Raw genomic sequence first — 21,825 nt, forward strand, 5'->3', positions numbered from 1 at the left:
CTCATAGCATGCAGTACCAAATTATTTTATTTATATAGTCATTATTTAAAGAACAAAATCCTACACAGTCTTTGGGCTTTGGGATATTTATTTTTCGTCATTATTTTTATATTTTTGCCTGTGTATATATTTCATGCTATCTGCTGTAAAATTGTATGGAAATATAAAAGTAAACTACTGATGTAATCTGGATTTCAATTAAAATTTTGTTACCTTTTAAAATTTCATTGAAAATCTTGTGCTTTTATATTGGATCAAATATTCTTTTTGTTTGTTGCCTGCAAGATATATTTGCATTGTTTGTTTTGTTTGGAGATGATATTTTTCAGTATATTGGAAAGTATAATTTGTTGGCATTGGTGTACTGAATTTTATAACTATGTCAGTTGTCAAGGTTAATTCATTATTTGTCATATACATCTTTCATTTATTGTTGGGAGCCATGGTAATTTTAGTGGATAGAGCATTAGACTCATAAACTAAGGAACGTGTGTTCAGTACCTGACCAGGGCAGCCTGCATCACTTGCCTTTGCGTGTCCTTGGGAAAGATGCTTGACTCCTATGTCTTTGTCATAATATGGCCTGTAATGTGTTAAAAGTGCCTTTAAAAACCAGCAAAACAAAATATTTATTGTCGTTCATGCTGTTTTTGCTTTGAGAGATATTTCATATGCATGTGCCATCATTCATTAATTTTATCATCTTGTCTTTCATGTGTTCATATTTTCAAATCTGGGTGTGCATGTTCAGTTGTAGCTCCTGTTAAATGTTTTTATTGTCAATGTGTATCCTTGCACTTCTAAGAAGTAATATCTGTTCAGTGTTTCCAAAACATGTATATATCGTTGTGTGAATGCCTATATTTGCATGTGTCCTGCTTTACGTGTTAACGAAATATGCTTCACAACAAATCCAAGTTGGGTTGCTTGCATTCTGGATATGCAAAACTCAGAATTATATTAAACATGAGAAATTACCTCAGTGCCCCATGTGGCAGCTGTTTATGAATTATGGTATAACAGACATTCTATAAATACAGCGACAAGTCCAGTTGACATCAGGATTTGAATTGTTATACAATCACATCTGACTTTAAGTGTTATATGTTTGAACAAGATCAGAATGGGACAGTTGTTTAGCTTTTGCTGTGTATCTTACAATTTTTAAATTAAGCTGACCTCCAAGTTTTTGCTTTTGATACTTTGAAAACAAGTCCAATTTCTGAGTCATTTTGCTCTTGAAATAAGTCATGTCAGAAATAAACTGCACAATATGTTTAATGTGTATATTGTATACACATAAATTTTGTGAGTAGAGGAAAAGTATAGAAGAGAATGCAATTTAAAAAATTTTGACTGAATTGATTTTAATATATATTGTTTCGATTGACATAAGAATTGGCATGTTCTCTGTTGATCCACCATTGAAAAGTTGTGGTAAAAAGTTACTTTACAAATGATACATGTTAGTTTTTTTATCTGGCTTCATTCAGTAAATCAGGTCATAAAAAAATGTGATAAATATCTTGAGCTGACCACAGTTTTTCCATCTTCTACTGATGGTCTTACTCAAAGATATGATTTAAAGTTATCACAAAAAAGCTGAACAAAACTATAATAAATTATATAAACTGCCAATTTTTAAAAAATATTAAATTTTATATATACTATTTGAAAGCTTTATAATTTCAACATCCTTGATCCAGTTTTAATGAGCTTCTCATTAAGTATTTATAGGTCCCATAGGAATCCATACAGAATGCATAGTAGTTAACAGGCAATCATACGTATCTGTTCATTTATGTAGTTTCATAAATCCAGGATATTAATTTGGCTTCCTGTACACAAATTGGAAGATGTTGATCAGTATATTTGTTAAGCTTGCATCCATGGAAAGGCAAGCAGTAGCTGTCACTTTCAGTTAGTGTCATTGGTATTTTTATCATGCGATTGGCTAAAACATTTCATGCAAGCATTAGCTCAGAATGTGGAATTAGGCCTCTTGTTTTAAAATTTAGTTATAAAGGACTGTCTCAACAAATATCCTAAGTTACATAGTTTACAGAGATAATCTTTTCATGCTATAAGAAGTAGATTAAGAGAAAATTGTCACAGCATTTTTTGAAATAAATCTAATCAGGAAAATCTGCCTGTTATTGATAATCTTATAATGAATGTTAATTTTTCATAGAATACATTGGAGGCAGCAGAGAACCTTGTCAAACGCCATGAAGCTTTCATCACTACCATGGATGCCAATGATGAGAAGATCAACTCTGTGCTAAGTTTAGCCAACAAGCTGATAGAAGCTAACCACTATGCTGCTGACAAGATCCATAAGAAGGCTGAGAACATCAATGAGAGGTACAGCTATCAGCATTTACATTCCTGATAGACGCTTCTACTTTATTTTTAGTTGTGTATAATGTAGTAAGACCTGTCTCTATATAGCAGACTCTGCCATATGAAGGACACCTGCTTTATCAAGGAATAACACTAAAAAAAACTTCTTTTTTTAAATTTCATATACATTGCGACCCTGCCATAACACACCCCGCGATAACATGAATTTGGATATAATGTGGTTATGGTGTGGCTCCCAAAATTTCTATATTCATTAACACATGAAAAAAAATTTTTTGGTTCAAAGTACGTGAAATAGTGTATAAAAATGTATCATTTTGGGGAAGAGATTGTGTATGAATAGAATATAATACGATCATGGCGTGGTTTTAAGTACGAGAAGTAGTGTGTTAAACATTTATTGTCGTTTTGGGGAAGAGTTAGCATATGAATTTTAATATAATCGGTCATGGCGTAGCTTCTGAAATTTAAGTTTCACCAAGTTTTTGAAGTGTTATGCCAAAATAAACATTATCGGGAATGTTACTGATTACTGATCCATGAGTAAAGTCAATAAGTCGTCTTTGTGATTGTCTTCAGTTAATTCTGTATACAATCGTTGCTCAGTCAATAGCCAACATGTGTTTCTTATTTGCATACACAACCAAGCAGCAAACAATGCTGTGATTGATTAAAGGTTCTAACAATTTAATAAACATCAAAAAACAAAAGCTGCCAACATGTTAGCTGGGCTTGGCAGTGTTATTAGGCACAATCAGTTGACCAGTAAATAATGTCTGCCTTATTAACTTGAAATTTGAAAGGGTATGAAATTGTACATGCGTTCAGGTTTTAAAAAATTATAAAAATGACTCGTGACCACTGAAGGCCTACTGCACTTAGTTCTCGGGTTCTACATATGTTTGGTGTTTGCTTATGAACTCGTTAGGAATTTCCTGTTTTTTATATTTTTTTATAAAAATATTTTACCGTTATAGAAAAGCAAGTTCACAAATGCAAGTCATACTCAGCATTTTGTGCAGTGATTAGTATAGTACCGGTAGTTTTCACACATTATTTCGATATTCACAAAATCTGAAGTAAAAGTTACATGCATGCAGAAAGCCTGTGTTGATTGTTAATTATTCTTGCTGTAGTCATTCAAATGAATAGGCATACAATTATTAATTATTGGAAATTTACAATGGATAACTGTACACGGAAACACATGAGAAAATTTTAGCAGTGTGAAATTTGTATAGACACTGTTCACAGACCCTGGAATGTAATGAACCATACACGTGCTTCGTCTTTCTAAACCTAATTTTGCTGTTAATTTTCCCACTGAATTCAGACACAATGATCTATGACAAAATTATTGAATAGTTTAAATATGTATGCAGTTTTTGCAATGGAATTACATGTATTATGGATTAATTGCAAGCCTGGACGGTATGATATCAGATGGCAAGTAAACGGTGTTAATACTTTGTTCATGCTATATATTAGACGTTGAATTCAGACACTATATCAGTGACAAATGTGTCAGTGACATCATATTCAACCACTATATCAGTGACAATTGTATCAGTGACAGCATATTCAACCACTGTATCAGTGACAAGTGTATCAGTGACAGCATATTCAACCACTATATCAGTGACAAGTGTATCAGTGACAGCATATTCAACCACTATATCAGTGACAAGTGTATCAGTGGCAGCATATTCAACCACTATATCAGTGACAAGTGTATCAGTGACAGCATATTCAACCACTATATCAGTGACCGGTGTATCAGTGGCAGCATATTCAACCACTATATCAGTGACAGGTGTACATAAAAGCAATTTCATGTATTTTCTTGAGTGTCCTTTAATTGTAATTATTACTCAAATAATTGATCAACTCGAGTAATCATATCTAGCTGAAAAAGTTACCTACACCTAATAATTTTACTCTGATTCCATGGAATAATTAAAGAAAAGTGATTTTTTTTAAGTTTGATTCTTGCAACATATCTTACTGAGGAAAAGAGATTAATTCTGTTCAAAAGATCATTTGAGCTATCAAAAATTTGGAATGTACAACAAACTTGTGTAAAATTAACTTTTGATGTATAATTATAGCTTTGGGAAAATTTCCAGGTATGTTTTCATTTCCAGACAGAAATTACTTAGCTTGGGAGTAGCTGTATGGAAAATTTATCCCTAATTAGCATGCAGTGACTTTCAAAACCCACTGGTGGCATTGTTTCCTGACACTGTCTGATATACATCATCATTATGTTGCCAACCCATAACTGTGATTGATGCAATGTAGACACCCACTAGTCATCAGTTTGTTTACTGTAATTCAAGCTTGGATACAGGTGTGAAAATGATTGCAACAGTTCAGCTGAAGCCCCTTGTATTACAAAATCATGTGGTCATCTTATCCAGGGACTCTTCAAGGGTGTTTGGGAATAGAGATTGTGCTTGCTATTTTTGATATAAAAAAAAGAGATTTATTTTTGAACAGTAGTAATTTGAGTGGCAAATTCTTGATAATTGTATTAAACGCTTTTATATTTATAAAAGGAACCTTTCCTGTGATAGTATGGACTGGAGCCTACCCATGACTCTTCTCATTTGTTGGAGGCATAAATTGTAGAAATAAAGCCTGATTTTTCTTGAGTTACTATGCAACATGTTTGTAAAGGTCACTGTTGCTGTGTTTGAGTTGTACGAGTGAGCATGTATGGTAGCATGTATGCAAACCAATTAAAACTGGATTTGTAACATATCGCAGGAGAAATAGAAAAGTATTGCACAAATGCATTGAATGCTGCAAACAGGATTCTGCCTTTAAATACGACTGGTAAGGTGAGAATTTAACTATAATGAAATTTGGACAATAATCAAGGGAAGAGAACAAAGTTGGTATGCCTTGATACAGTCCCAACATGCCTGAAGGAAATCCCTTCAGAGTGGAAATGTATATTCCGAATAGACATTGGTTTCTAGGTGGCGTCATTTTTGCTGAGAATTCAGTGAGAAATGTCTGGATTTGACACTAACTTGGTAAAGCCAGTTTCTAGAGTTGGCAGGGTCCAGTGTGTTTCCATTGGCTAATGGATGTTCTTTTGTCTACAGATATATTCTATATAAATTTTGAGACTTATAAATATTTGAATTTTTTTGTACGAGAAAAATGTTTCCAGACTTTTGATCATTTAATGAATAGTACAGAAAGATTTGTTTATAATTAAGGTTGAGTGAAAGTCATCAGGAGGAGTCTGCTTTTGTCTCATAAGGTCATGTTATTCTGGTTGGTGTGGCATGAAGTATGTGGCTGATTCCCCTGAATGGGATCTAGGTCCATCACAGGTTATTACTATAGTGAAATACTGACACACATTCATAGCTGTGTTAAATTGGGGCATACAAAGAAGTAACTATTTCAAAAGCACGACACCAGCGTCCTAAGTTGACACTAAATGGACTTCAACCCACAATTTTGTGATGCTGAATTAGACTGTGCCTAGCTGTTTCTCATTGTAGTGATTTGTTATTTGCAGGAGGAATTCAAACAGACAGAGAGCAGATGAGCAGTTAGAACGGTTGAGGGACCAACTTCTGCTACAACAGTTTCTGCAGGAATGTGATGAGGTATGTACACACCTATGTTGAATTTAGGAATCAACAGTATTTTTGAGATCACCATCAGTAAATTCTATTATGTCTGATCATGAGATTACATTTAACAATTTTTGTACTAGTATGTTGGCCACAAATCGTATTAGAAGGGTAACCATTACATTTACATTTGAACAAAACTCCTCAGTGCCTAGCAATCCTGGCCATATAAAGCTGTGTCCACTTGGGGTGGGGTGCTGTTCAAGAAGGGGACCACTACTCAGTGGGGTGCTGTTCAAGAAGGGGACCACTACTCAGTATTGAAAAAAATATAGTTTCCTGTTAGAGGCATAGTTATGTTGTTATTAAGGGTAATGAAGTGGCAGATAGAGTAGCTGGAACTGCTTTGCAGTCAACCATTTCTAAAAATCCTGCAGAATGACTTCAACATTGCATTCATCAGAATTTTTAATGTAATTGGCAAAGTGTACGGTATGAAAACTCTAAAAAAAGCTTTATAACATCAGACCCATCAATGGAGTGTGGCATCCCTTTATGACAGTGGTGTATAGGATACTTACGCCTGATTTGGCTCATTGAGACTGAGGTTCTTTTTTTTAAGTGACTTAGATTAAAGAACTTTATGGTACTACATGAGAAGATCTTGAATTTCTGAGGAAATATGGTTTACATGTACAAAAAAAGTTGTTGGCCATATATTTTTATGATTTTATATATATTTTCCTATGATTTTGATTTTGTAGGCATCTTAGAGAACGTTAAAATTGTCCCTTTTATCTTTTACTTCCAATTTACATTTATTTGGAAGGATTTCTCTTCCTAAATTTTGTGTGCAAAGTCTTCATTTTGTACTCCGTTTAAAGTTTTGATCAGCTCCATGTAGCCATTGTGCTGAAGTGCTGTTAAATGTGTACACACACACAGACATATATTCTACCTTCATGAACATTTCTAAATATTTTTTACTACGGTTAGATATTAGTAGCCATCTTTTAGCACCATGTCATAATTTGGATCTACCAACTAGTAAACATAAGGACTTGTGAATGTTAAAAAAATGATCTGATTGAGGTTTTTTAAATAAATGAAATTTAAAATCATTGCTCATTATTGTTAGAGCTGTATCTAATGTGTAGTTTCTTAATACTTTGTGTGGGAATAGAACAAGAGCACATCGTTCACTAGGTAGGGTAAAACTACCATGCAAAATGTACTGCCCATCAGTAATTAGCTATTATTGATACTTAGTTATTACAGTATCAGATTGTTTTTTGTTTTTAAATTAATGATTGAGGCTGTGTATAATTCTCGTGAAGATCAATTTATATGGAAAAGCATTCCTTAAAACTGGTGTCAGTTGTAGATGCACTTTTGTTGAGTCAGTGTTAGTTTTTCACCAGTACTTTGATTGAAAGGCTTGCCATGAAGGCCTGAGCCTTCTTGCCCTCTAGCTTTTATAGCTGATGGCTTTGGGGCTGCAGCACTGTCGATCAGTCTATATACATGTCTTTGTGATTCGTGTATGGAGTTATTGTCACATGTTGGAATACAACAAGATGTGGTTCATGCTGACAAAGAATTGCTGCATTGGAACACAACAAAATCACTAACATAAGAAATACACCATTGAATAATTCAGAACAAGAAAGAATCACTGCATTGGAATATAACAAAATCACTAACAAGAAATAACCATTGAATAATTCAGAACAAGAAAGAATCACTGCATTGGAATATAACAAAATCACTAACATAAGAAATACACCATTGAATAATTCAGAACAAGAAAGAATCACTGCATTGGAATATAACAAAATCACTAACATAAGAAGTACACCATTGAATAATTCAGAACAAGAAAGAATCACTGCATTGGAATACAACAAAATCACTAACATAAGAAATACACCATTGAATAATTCAGAACAAGAAAGAATCACTGCACTGGAATATAACAAAATCACTAACATAAGAAATACACCATTGAATAATTCAGATCAAGAAAGAATCACTGCATTGGAATATAACAAAATCACTAACATAAGAAATACACCATTGAATAATTCAGAACAAGAAAGAATCACTGCATTGGAATACAACAAAATCACTAACATAAGAAATACACCATTGAATAATTCAGAACAAGAAAGAATCACTGCATTGGAATACAACAAAATCACTAACATAAGAAATACACCATTGAATAATTCAGAACAAGAAAGAATCACTGCATTGGAATATAACAAAATCACTAACAAGAAATAACCATTGAATAATTCAGATCAAGAAAGAATCACTGCATTGGAATATAACAAAATCACTAACATAAGAAATACACCATTGAATAATTCAGAACAAGAAAGAATCACTGCATTGGAATATAACAAAATCACTAACATAAGAAATACACCATTGAATAATTCAGAACAAGAAAGAATCACTGCATTGGAATACAACAAAATCACTAACATAAGAAATACACCATTGAATAATTCAGAACAAGAAAGAATCACTGCACTGGAATATAACAAAATCACTAACATAAGAAATACACCATTGAATAATTCAGATCAAGAAAGAATCACTGCATTGGAATACAACAAAATCACTAACATAAGAAATACACCATTGAATAATTCAGAACAAGAAAGAATCACTGCATTGGAATACAACAAAATCACTAACATAAGAAATACACCATTGAATAATTCAGAACAAGAAAGAATCACTGCAATGGGATATAACAAAATCACTAACATAAGAAATACACCATTGAATAATTCAGATCAAGAAAGAATCACTGCATTGGAATATAACAAAACCTGCAACACTGCGGTCTTCAGTAATTATGCTTAATTTGTAAGCTGGATAAGGTGCTGATTCACCTTTAACCTTTCTATAAAAAGTACAGGTTTGTTTGTATTATATTTTGAACTGTTTCTCTACTACCATGTCATTTATGTGTCTTTTGTGAAATAGTCAATGATATATCTACAAGACATATCAGATGTTTCAATTATATAACAGGGGTAGCCATAATATGGCTTATGAGCTGCATGCGTCTCGTGCAAGACTGGTACAGCTCTCGTGACGTACCTAAAATAATTAGATTTAAACCTTTTTATCAAAATTTGCTGAATAACATTGGATAATATTCAAAAACGTTTTTTTTTTATAATGTTACCATTATTCCACAAAAGCAAACTCTTCCCACTGTGTCACAGATTCTGTTCTTGTCTTCATATTTTCGTATTGTAGATCATTGCAAAAACTTAATGGATGGCTCTTTCCAATATTGCCTCCAGTATTGCGGCTCCCAAAAGTCATCTGGTTGGGCACCCCTGTTATTTAACTTGTTTATTCACTTGTTGCATTGATGAAAATATTTGCCCTGCAAGGGATTAAAATCAGTCGATGGTAACTACTGTTGATAAGCTATTCTGTTTTAATGGGTGGAATTAGTTTAATAGCATCCATGAAGCAGCTGAATTTTCATTGAAATCATATTTTGTTAACAAGACTTATTTACTGATATGCTTTATTAATGCATAGCTGCGTGACTGGCTCCATGACAAGATGGCTGCGGCTCAAGATGAAACATACAGAGATGCTAAGAACCTTCACAGCAAATACCTGCGTCATCAGGCATTTGAGAGAGAAATTGCTGCAAACAAGGATAGGCTTTACAGGCTGCAGCAGGTTAGTATGGACAAAATCAACCTTTACGAACGTTTTTTTAAAAGGAAGGAAGTAAATCAGTTCTATTCTTGTTAGGCTTTATTTGTTTAATTTATGATTCTTAGTCTGGGAAGTGAAATTTGCTGTTAATCAGAATGTTTTTGGCAGCCTATATTTGCAGAGGTAGTAAATTTGATACATTTGCAACATCCATGTTTTGCAAAAGACATCAAACATAGTCAACCTGCTTTATATTGTTTTTGATTATTAAAAGTTTAAAGAATATTGTCATGTCATTTCACACTCTTGTTTGCATAAACTAAACTTAATCTTCAAGTATTTAAATCATGCATCCTGAAATTTGGTCACATGTTTTTTGTGGTTATAGTGTCATGTCATAAACGTTTATATCAGTGTGACATACTGTTATTTCATATGTCTGATATGTACCCAGATCACATTAACGTTAGGGAAATAAACTCCACTGCTTCCTGAATCAGATCACATTAACATTAGGGAAATAAACTACACTGCTTCCTGAATCAGCCCCTTCCAATGCAGCTTTTGTGTTCACCCATCTAAATAGCATGTAGACAAGGGGAAGAAACTATTCCAGATTATCTGCCCTTTCTGCCACTAGATGTAAGCAAATTCCAGATGTTGAACAGTTTAAATTTTCCACTATGCTATGATCAACATTGTTTCCTCCCTCCCTTGATATCTATCAAGATGCTCTATCATTATGCCCATCAATCAAAAAATGTGATACAGTATTGAGAATTAAGACTTCCACAAGTGTTTTTTTAGCCAAGTTTTTTTAAAACCTTAGTTGAGATTTTTTCATTGATATTTATATACATTTTTTTGTGCCATGTGGATTGTTTTCTTCTGACCTGGTAAGTCACATGGGATATCATTTATACTTGCGGTTTGTATGTTTTAATTGCAAACACAGGTTGAAATTCTCACTTCACATTTATAACAAGTTACTGATTTTGTTGACACTTTTGGGATGTTATTTTGCCATTTTGTTTTGTTTATTGCATTTCAGATATACATTGATGAAATGCCAAATGCAAGGAATTTAAAGTCAGTGAGGGCTTGCCAGCACAAAAAGCACATCAAAATTACCTTGTACAGTGTGCAGTTCATGATCAAAAGGGTCATTGTTTGTGATGCTGCAGTAATCACAGTCATCAGATGGCAACATCATGCAGCCTTTTCATTATCAAATTACCAGATGAGAGTTCTGCTTTTGCATCACTATTTTGTTAAATTGTTGCAATGACGTTAGTTTATACTTCTACTTTGAAGTATAACACTGATCTCACCAACATGTTTTACCAGCCATCATCACTGCCCATGTACTGGTGGTCAGCTAGTCAGTCTAGCTGTGAGGCTGGGCATACATATTGAGTAGTGACTGGAGGTTCTTTTCATGGAGCTGTTCACAAAATGGCTTTTTTCCCCTCTGCAAAATGAATGGGCGATCAGAGTGGTTTGGATGAGCTTTAGATTTCATTTATGAATGATTCTTGCTCATTCCTGGAATTCATACAGTTTAGTCAAAAAATCAGTGCTTTACTTTGCATGCAGAAAGTTAACAAACCAAACTCAAGGTTTTATTCAAGGCTTTTTTTTAATCCTGATACCAAAAGTCAATGTCAAACAAGGACTGGTGATGGATCTCAGCTGACTGAACAAGTACATAGGAGTTCCAGAATTAATGGTGGAAATGTCGGGGTCGTTAAGACTTTCCATCAAAAGGGACAAGTTTATTAAGGTTGCTGACCAGCCAGTCCATTCATTTGTCAGGCCTCCATGCCAGGTGGTGACTGGAGGTCGTTGTGTTAATAGACTGTGCTGCATGCTGGCTGATCATCCCATTATATCGTACATCTCTTTCACTGTGCAGATGACCATTGGCAATAGAGCCAGTATTCCTGCTGTCCATCAAGCCAACTGTCTTTAAGGTTGCTCCACCACTGGACTAGCGAGCCCGATGTTTGCGTATTTGGTGCAGAAATGCTATGTTATGCCCAGGCACATTGGCACTACTACCATGCACCTTGCTATATTATATGCAGGAATTGAAGCAATCCCAGATGAAGATAGCCTCCACAGGGAGTGCAGGGAAACCCCATTCTAATGCGTTACTTGGATCCAGTGAAGGAGTGGATGGAGTTGTTACAGTCTCAACCAAGATAAAACAAATCCCACATCATTATTAAGGCAGTCAATCGTTTTAGTCAGGAATTCCATGATAGTAGCCTCATCCAGATAATTTGATCTGTACATACATTTGGTGGGCTTACTTGTTGCCCTGGTTCACCATTGTCAGTGGCAACTGGAATCCAGTTTCCTGGTCAGGGACTTGTATGCTAGTGCTCCAAGCACAAGATCACAGTACACATTCCAAGAAGACCCTGTGACTTGGCCAATTCATTCAAGAAAGGACATACTCTTTGCATTGTACTTAATAAGTCAATCTTACATTGGATTAGCACACTTTGTCAAATCTCTAGGTGATGAGGTTCATCAAGAAACTGATCATCCTCATCTCCAGAGGCATGGGCTGTTGGACAGGCCTTGGGTTTGCACATTCCTGCCAATTGTTCTGATTCCGAGAGTAATCTGACTGTTAAGGTGCCCAACCAGCATAGTGGTTCTGACCTCAGATTGGACAATCACCTCAACCTAGTGATATAGACAACTGCTGGAAAATCCTGGCAAGCACTTACCTGCTTGAACAAGACCTGTCATATGTGTTTCATCCCAGCCTGGATAGGATTCTATTTCATGCCTTGCATAATAAGAAATATGAACCTTCAGAAACAGGAATCTCACAAGCTAGAAGGTTCTCCACTTCAAAAGCTTAGAAGAGAAAGGGGTGTCTTCATATCTCATTTGGCTAGCATTTTTCTTTATCATTTTGAGAACCATTCCAGTGTCCTAGTGGTTAGAGCATCCGCCTTGGATGCTGGAGGTCGTGGGTTTGATCCCCGGCCAAAGGCTTACAAAATTGGTACTAACAGCTGCCTTACCTGGCACTCAGCATTAAGAGGTTAGTATTAGGACTGGTCGGCCTTGTGTCAGGATAATGTAACTGGGTGGGACATTAAGCTACATGTCTGCAGCATGATGCCCCAGTGCTAAACATCACTGTAAACTACCACACTGCAGATATCGTAGCGATATGACTGAAAAATTGTTAAAGCTACCTTAAAAATTCAAATCACACACATAATCTTTTTGAGTAGAAAATATTACCTTTTATTCCTCACAAGTGCCATTCTGTATGATTTTGCAATTCGTTCAGACATCATGAGGAACGTGGACATAGTAGGCTCAGATCACCTTGTTCCCTGAGTGTGATCTTTCTTGAGTTCTGACGTAGCTCAACTCAGATAATTTTTTCCGTAGAAGCTACAATCTTAAAAAATGATTTTTTTGTTTATATCCTTAGCTTTGGCATGCAGCTTTGGTGAGTCACATGTCCATTCAGTGGACCATAATTATCACTATTTCAGATCTGATTGTTCTGTGCTCCAAAAAGTGCAACCAGATTTTATAGCTAAAACCTGTTAGTGTGTGTGGGCAATCATAATTTGATGGTATGGTGGTTATAATGCAGTCAAGTTTAATAGCTGAGAACTGTTTATCATCTGTAGGCAGTCAAAAATCTGTCATTCGCTTTTCTTGATTGACACATTGAGACAGTCAGCAGTGCAAAATCCACTTCATGCTCTCGAGCACTACTTATAATACACCGAGAAAGATTCAGGGCCTTTTTTTTCTGTGAAGCCCTGGATTTTTTCGTCGTTTTTGCCTGAAATGCGAGTAGGAAACACATTTTGGGGGCTATTTCTAAATACGTCCTAATACATCCACTTCCAACAGATTTTCCATTAGCCTATTGCTAGTTATATTAGAAACATTGTTTTCCATTGGTTATTTTGCTCATGCAGGAACAGAAGGGTAAAAGTTGGAGTTGTATTTTTTTTAAAAAATTTTCTTCTTAATGGACCCATAATTTTCATATCAAGACCACTCTTTATTCCAAATGCCAACCTTATCCTACTTTTTGCAATGGTTCACCTGTCTGTGTGCAGTTCAGACTGCCCTGAGGCCAAAAGGTCTAAATCCAGACGCAAAATTGAATTCCGACCACGGGCGAATTTTGGGTGAGAAAAAAAAAATGGGTCAAAAAAATTAGGTTTTTTCCTTTGTATTTTGTAGTGCAACTAGAACGCCCAGATTATTTGGTATCATTGTAGAGCTAGATCTGTCTGCATTTTTGTAATACCACCCACTTTTATGTATCTTAAATGACCTTAATGCTGCAGAGCTCAGAAGTAGGGTACAGCCTCATCACGCCTACAGGCGGGATTGGGGCTGAATGAGTTGAGATTAGTTACTTAATTATATTACTGTTTAGCTCTCCTATATCTCCCAATATTGCAAGTATCCTTGTTGATGTTTTGCCAAAGTTAAACATCTAATAGATGGTTAGCCACCTAGTGGTGGAAAGGGAGGTTATTTTGAATAATTTTCCCATTGTATGATATATAAACAATCATGTTTTTGTTTGTGGCTTGATTTGAGAGGTAGCAGAACTTAATATGACGTATGTGTTCTCAGAGAAACAATTTGCTGAAAATTACTTTCTGCAGGGTACCGGGTTTTGTGGATTTTGTGGTTGTTATAAGCCATGAATTCAACAGGTCTGCAAACAGGGATCCTTCTGTGAAACCAAAAGGATCTCTAACACAGTCTATGAATTTCAGTACCAATGAAAATTTTCATTTTTCCCAAAATCATAAAAATTGATACTCTTGAAAATCGTTACCTTTCACCCAGTGTCACAAATGAGTATTAATTATTAATCTAATGTTGCCATTGTAAAAAATATTCTCAAAGCTTTGCTCAGTAGACACAACATTACATGCCACATGCTGCAAGCACCATTTGGAATTTAATATTTATTATTCAGCTGACTGAATATGTATATTTAATTTATACTTATTATTCCATTTTGTTTCAGTCTGGTGAACAGCTTATGAATGAGAAACCAGAAACACGAGAGGAGATTGAGCCAATACTTGCAAATTTATCAGTCCAGTGGCAAGAACTCGAGGACAACACAAAACAAAAGGCTGAGAAACTTTTTGATACAAATCGTGAAGTTTTGTACGAGCAGAGCTGTGATGATATCGATGGATGGATCACCGCTTTAGAGGCTCAAGTTGTTACAGAAGACACAGCTAAGGATTTGACCACTGTTAACCTGCTGATGCAGAGGCAAAATGTATGCATATTTTCTGCTTGTTTTCTTTTATGTATTGTGTTTTTTTTCCCACTTGTGAAGCATAGGCAGTTTCTCAGACACTTGCAAAAGTAGGTCACAGTGATTATGTTAAATTTTTGCATTAGCTGTTTTTTTTGACACTGTTAGATGCACAATCATGAATGAAACTTAAAGGGTGTTTATATTTTGAATACTTCTCACCACATTAAAAAATAGATCACAGTGACCTACTTTTATTGGTTTAATGACTTTGCAGTATTTTTTGATAGTGCCACAATGGAGCAGGCACAATTATTGTTAGCTTTACTAGTCATTGACCAGAATAGCTTATGGGATGGTCTGTTGTCCATTGTCCTTACACACATGTATTCATGGCCATCTTGAAAATCTTGTTATTGCCACCCCTCCTGAACAGAAAGTCAAATAGACATGGGTTTTCCACTAGAAGACTTCCTATGATGTCTAGTTGGTCGTAAATGAAAATGGAACTAATTGATATCCAATATGACCATCTCTGCTCATAAATGAAAACAATGCCAATTGACTTCTAATATGGCTGCCACAATGGCCAACTTGAAAATCTTGTTATCAATACTTCTTTTAGATGGCTGGTCACATCAGTATTATGCTTTTACCAAAAACTTATTATGATGTCAAGCTGGCATGAAATAGAATTGTGACAATCAGATCTTAAATATGGCTGCCATGGTATCCATTTGGAAAATCTTGTTATTGTTTTTTCTGAAAAAAAATGGAATGTTATATCAACATGAGGTTTCACCAATATACTTTTTATGATGCCATCTTGGACCAAAATGGTACAGAGTTGACATCCAATATGTCCTCCACAACAGTTGATTTAAAAATCTTGTTAACGCTGAAGAATATCAAAGATGGTTTTAACATAGAACAGTTAAAAGGAAGAAATGGTCCTGTCTTTAATTCCTGGAAATTCTTTTCAGTCTGAAGAGCATCAGTCTCTTCAAGGGACTCTTGTTGGTAGTATGAATTGCAAAGGGGGAATTAACACAAAATGTCTTTGAGGAAGACTAGGATACTTTTATTTCGACCATCTTTTACCAGACTTTTTGAAATTGAATAATTAACTTATTTTCTTAAATTCAAGTGCAGTAGATATGTGACACGTCCGATATACTAAATCAGTAGAGTGAAATATTCTCCGTGTTCGAATAAATGTGTAGTGTTATATTTGAAAATGATTTAGAAATGATCTTTGGCTAATGTTAGACTTAATTCAAGTGATGTCTTCAAGATAAATACTGGAGTGTTGTTTTTGTCAGTTTATAGGTCCATTATTAATGGTGTACAAGTCTCACAAATTTCTGATGAGACCTTTAAATTTGAGTAATTTTTATAAACTTTAAATTTAAAAAAAGACAATAGAATCTTTAAATTTAAGTAAACTTTTGCCCTACTGGTTATAAACCAGAAGAGCTTATGGGATGGTCTGTTGTCCATTGTCCGGCCATTTGTTAGCACAAGTTTGTTGTCACTACTCCTTCTAAGCTACTTGGAGAATTGCATTGAAACTTTTGCACATATTCATCCCATGGTGTCCTAAGTGAAAAAAATGCTGCTTGGACATTCAATATGGCTGCCACAGTAGCCATCCTGAAAACAGTGTTATTGCTAACTCCTCCTGAATAGATGGTCATATCAGCACGGAGTTTTCACAAGAAATACTTCTAATCATGTCTAGTTGGTTTTAAATGAAAATTCTGCTGATCTGACATCAATTTGAAAATCTTCTTATTGCTACTTCTGAATGGAAGGTCTTATCAACATGGGGCTTTGACTTTTCATGACGTCTAGTTGGTCCTAAATCGAAATGGAGCCGATCTGGTGTTCAATACAACAGCCATCATTGCCATCCAGAAAATCTTGTTTATTGTTACTCATCCATCATTAAGGACTGCTCCGGTGGCTTAAGTGGTTAGATGTCTGTCTCGATTTCGGGATGTCGCAGGTTCAAACCACAACCGAGTCATACCAAAGACGTGAAAAATGGTACTAACAGCTGACTTGCTTGATACTCATCATTAAGAAGTTAGTGTTAGGCCTGGTGTCAGGATAATGTGACTGGGGCGGACATCATGCAGCATGATGTCCCAATGATAGATATCACTGTGAACTGCCATACTGCAGACATCGTAATGATATGACTGAACAGTTGTTAAAAACTACGTTAAAAATCCAAATCACACACACACAAATCCTCCTACATTAATGGTCATAACAAATTCAGTTTTTCACTGAAAGACTTCTGATTAGTTTAGTTGTTCCTAAATGAAAATGGTACCAATATTAATCCAATATGGCTTCCATGATGGCCATCGTGTTTCTCCTCCTCTTGAACGGATGGTCAGGTCAGCATGGGGTTTTCACTGAAAGAAGACTTTAGATGTCTAAACAGAAATGATGTGAATTGGACATCCAATATGACTACCATGGCATCCATCTTAAACATTTTGTCATCACAACTCTGCTTGAATACAGTGTCATATTGACATGTGACTTCTGAATGGAAAGTTGTATCTTAAAAATATTGTTAACTCTATCTCCAAATTGATGACTATGTAATGTGTTTGTTAGATGTACACCTAGTCAGTCATAACTGAAATTGGTGCCAGTCGTACATCCAATATTGCTTCCATGATGACTGCCATAAAAATCTGAAATTTATGCTTATTTAACGTCCACGTTATTCATCTGAAATTAATGTTTTTGCAATTCCTCCAAATCAACATGGGATTTTAAGTAAAAGACTTCATATGATTTTTTATGAAAATGGTGCAAGATGACTGCCATGATGGCAGACTTGAAAATCTTGTTATTGCTACTCTTTCTGAATAGAATGCCTTATTGATGGGGTTTTCATGAAAAGGCTCCTAGTGAGACTTAGTTTATCTCAAATGAAATTGTGAAAATCTTTAATCGAATTCACCTCTTACTATGGCAGCCATATTGAAAGTCTTGTTATTCTTACTCCTCCAAGAATAGATGCTCATATCAACATTGGGCTTTCACCAAAAGACTTCTTGTTATGTCAGATAGTCCTTGATGAAAATAAGGCCAGTCTTGCATTTGATTTTGAAAATTTTGTTATTGCTCCAGAATTTAAGAGAGATGATTTCTACACTCAGCAGTCATAAGAAACTGTTTTATCTTGGATTCCAGGAAATTCTTTTCAGCAAATAGAGCATCATTTCCTACAACAGACTCTTGTTTTCCAGCAAAATTTACTGACATTTGACATCATCATGGGCCTTGAATTGCATTATATTAGTGGGGTATTCATGTCATCTTTACACAATTTAAGTTTAGTAAAGATCTATTGAAAAACTGTAACAATTCTTATTATAAATTATAGATGTCTCTTTTGGTCTGCCTGATAAATTGATTTTAAAGTTTCCTTTTAAAATATTTTGTTCAGCTTTTAACCTAATGAAACAAGTTCTGTCTTTCAGCAAAAGCCTAAAGTAGGTAGTTTTGTTTAACAGAATTGTTTTGGATAAAGGTGTTGAGTCTGTATATAAAGGAGATAAAAAGACACATCATTCAATTAAAATTTTTAATGGACTTCAATCTTTGGCTTTGGTGTCTTGTTTGAAGTGCTGTGCTGAAATTTCTTCTTGTAATAATCTGATTTTCTTTCCTTGTAAGTGTTTTTGTTGTAGAAAAGAACAGGAACTTCAAAAATGACACTTCTAATTGCTTGGAGAAAAAAAATCTGTCCCCTTCATCATCTACTTCCCAACATGTATATTATACTGGCAGTAGAGACACTCAGGCTTGCTTGATTTCTTCTTGATCCCTTAAGCTTCACTTGAACATAAAATAGCAAAACATATCAACTCAGTCAACTAGAATTTAATCAAGAGAACCAGCTTTTTACCATCAAGAGCTGCTAGGATAATATTGTAATAAGTGCAGTCATGAAACAATTTCTGCCAGTGAAAAGCATTAATTAAAGTGTTATTCCAGTGAATGTGTTTTCAAATTTTCTATAGAAAAACTTTATCCTACTTATCATGAATGGATGGTCATATCAACATGGGGTTTTCACAGGGGTGCAGAAATTTTGTCAAACGCTAGTGTCCATGGATAAGCAAATTAAAAAGTTTACTTGTCCATACAAAAGACCCACTTGTTCTTCCTCCACCATTTATACTGGCTGCCATATATAGCCTATCTTGTGCTGAAAAATGGCATTAAACCCTATACCAACAACAACAAGATCAATTCCATTTTTGATTTGAACCGCACACAGAAATTCATCGTCAGAAAAAGATTTTCTCTGCTTTGCTTTGGCATAAGCTCAGTTTGGGTCACATTGTATTTATTAATCACTCTGTTTAAATCATCCACATTTCTTTTATTCTCAGATTTGGCCTTATCATTATCAAGTTTTAACTGTCATGTATTGTGATTTGCACTTTTTTAAAACTTTTTGTCAGTGTGTCTATCCTTGTAATAAACAGTGCTGCAAACAATCCACTGGGTATCTCTCATGTGTATTTTACTTCGTTACAGACATCATTGCAAAATATATCACATCTGTAATTCAGTAATTTTCAGGTCAGCATCATTAACTGTAGCTAAAAATACCTAATTCATTTTAAATGCTTCGCATGAAATGAATTAGGTACTCTTAGCTACATTTAATGTCACGCGCCTGCAAATTTACTGGTTTCAGATAGGATAAAATTCGGGATGCTGTGTGGAATTTACTATACAAGATGCGATTGTTCATTGTTTGCCTCCAGCCAGAGAAACTCCTTCAGTTAAGAAACTTTGAACTCTCATTTTCTTTTATTATCCTATTCCCAGTCATAGTCAAGCTTAGTTTTGGCCTGTTTTGTTCACTTTCATTCTTCATTCAGCCCAAGCTTTATTTGAAAACGATCCATCCAGATGCAGTCCCAGGAAAATTTGTTGTAGTTGCTCAGAATGTTTTCACAAAGTCCATTGATTGGTTCAGAACAATAGTTTACGTGGGGAAGCCCTATCCTCCAGCTGATGAAATTCATTCTGATATAACTGTCAAAAGATGTCGCCTAAACCATTAGTCTGCTTCCATAGGTTGTATCTATAAATCTGCAGGTGGTCTCAGTTCTGATCAATAAATGTCAGTATACACTGTGTAAATAAACAATGTACCGATATTGTACTCGCTGGTAAGTATGAATGATGCTTGTGTAAACATCACTCAGGCAAAATAGGATTGACTGCTTGCTGAAATTACAGGGCACAATTTACTCGGATAAGTAACCTTGCAAAAAAAGTTTCTCCTTCATAAGAACAAATTTCCAACTCAGACAATATGGATAATGGATTTCTGCACCCCATTTTCACGTAAAGACTTTTTATGATGTCTGGTTTGTCCTAAACAAAAATGGTGCAGATCTGGTGTTTAATATGGCCACCATGGCAGCCTTCTTGAAAATCTTGGTAATGCTTCTCCTTCAGAACGAAAGTCTAGTTGATCTAAACAAAAAAGGATCAATTCAGACATTCAAAAGGGCCATCACAATGGTCATGTTGAAAATCTTGAATCAGTGCCCATGCCAATATAGTGTTTTATGCTGTGTGGTTGTTCCCAAATGAAAATGCTGGTCTGATATTGGTAAGGCAACAAAGCCAGCCATACTGAAAATCTTGCTATTTCTACTCCTCTTGAATGGAAAGTCGTATCAGCGTTGGGTTTTCAACAGAAGACTTCATATATTGTCTGGTTAAACCTTAATGAAAATGGTGCCACCTGGACATCTAATATGGCCACCACAAAAAGCCATCTTGACATTCTTGTTATTTGCTACTGTACCTGAATGGATGGGCATATTTGCATGTGTTTTTAGCTAAAACAATTTTTATAATGTCTGAATGGTGGTGTTTTGACAGCCATTTTGGTCTCCACAGCAGCCGTATTTAAAATTTTGTTATTGTTACTCATGAGCAGAACATCAGTATAGGGTTTTGCCAGTAGAATTCTTGGGGTGTCTTGTTTATCTTAAATAAAAATTGTGCTGGTCGAGTATCCAGTATGGCTGCCTCTTAACCGTCTTGAAAATCTTTTCACTACTCTTCCTTTATGGAAAGTTGTATCAACATTTGATTCCAACTAGAAGACTTCTTATGATTTCTAGTAGGTAGTGAATGAAAATGGAGTCTGACAGTAATGTCATAGTGGCATCTATCTGACAATCATGACATTTTCAACGTTTCCTAAATGAAAAGCCTTCATCAGAAGACTGCTTATTAGACCTAATTTGTAATGAATGAAAATGGCATTAATCTGACCTCCAATGTGACTGCCACAACGAGCATATTGAAAATCTTGTTCCTGATTCTCCTGAATTTATGGTCATATCAACATGGGGTTTTCATCAAAAGTCTTCTAATGGGGTCTTGTTTGCCCTAAACGAAAATGTTGCTGATCTTATATCCAGTATGCCTGCAACAGTGGTAGTATGAATATATTTCCTTTAAAGAATATCAGAGATGTTTTCAACACTAAGCAGTGAAAAAGAAGTGGTCTTCTTGAATTTTTGGAAATTTTACACCACCAGTAGAGCATATATCCTTATGAGGTACTCTTGTTATCTTTGTCAAGAAAGTCTGCTTTTTTAAAGCATGTTTACAGCTATGAATGTTGGAGATTGAAAACTGTCTTATCTAGAATTTTCTGTATAGTTTATGCAATTCATTGTAAACATATACTTGTTTACAATCAGTAGGAGTCATTGTTTGTGTTGTATATAAGCAATAAGCAGAAGTGTGCATGTTAAATTTTCATTTTGAACACACTTGAAGACCATGAGGTTTAAATGGTTTTTG

General features: G+C 35.0%; 2 protein-coding genes across 17 annotated transcripts in view; both read left to right on the top strand.

Annotated features, from left to right (window-relative positions):
* Positions 1–21,825, top strand: part of LOC149805564 (spectrin beta chain-like) — a 196,609-nt gene that overhangs the window by 124,224 nt on the left and 50,560 nt on the right. For all 16 annotated transcript variants that reach the window (XM_089950191.1, XM_089950176.1, XM_089950181.1 and 13 more), the window contains 4 exons: positions 2,192–2,364; positions 5,903–5,993; positions 9,534–9,680; positions 14,704–14,967. In XM_089950191.1, the coding sequence (XP_089806317.1) occupies positions 2,192–2,364; positions 5,903–5,993; positions 9,534–9,680; positions 14,704–14,967 (675 nt within the window). The remainder of the gene's footprint in view (positions 1–2,191; positions 2,365–5,902; positions 5,994–9,533; positions 9,681–14,703; positions 14,968–21,825) is intronic.
* The window catches only part of LOC149805565 (uncharacterized), a 460,129-nt gene that overhangs the window by 21,936 nt on the left and 416,368 nt on the right, over positions 1–21,825 (top strand). The gene's annotated exons all lie outside the window — the stretch shown is intronic.

Source organism: Sinohyriopsis cumingii, chromosome 2, assembly GCF_028554795.1.
Source record: "Sinohyriopsis cumingii isolate HCF-2022 chromosome 2, ASM2855479v2, whole genome shotgun sequence".
Taxonomy (NCBI): Eukaryota; Metazoa; Mollusca; class Bivalvia; order Unionida; family Unionidae; genus Sinohyriopsis; species Sinohyriopsis cumingii.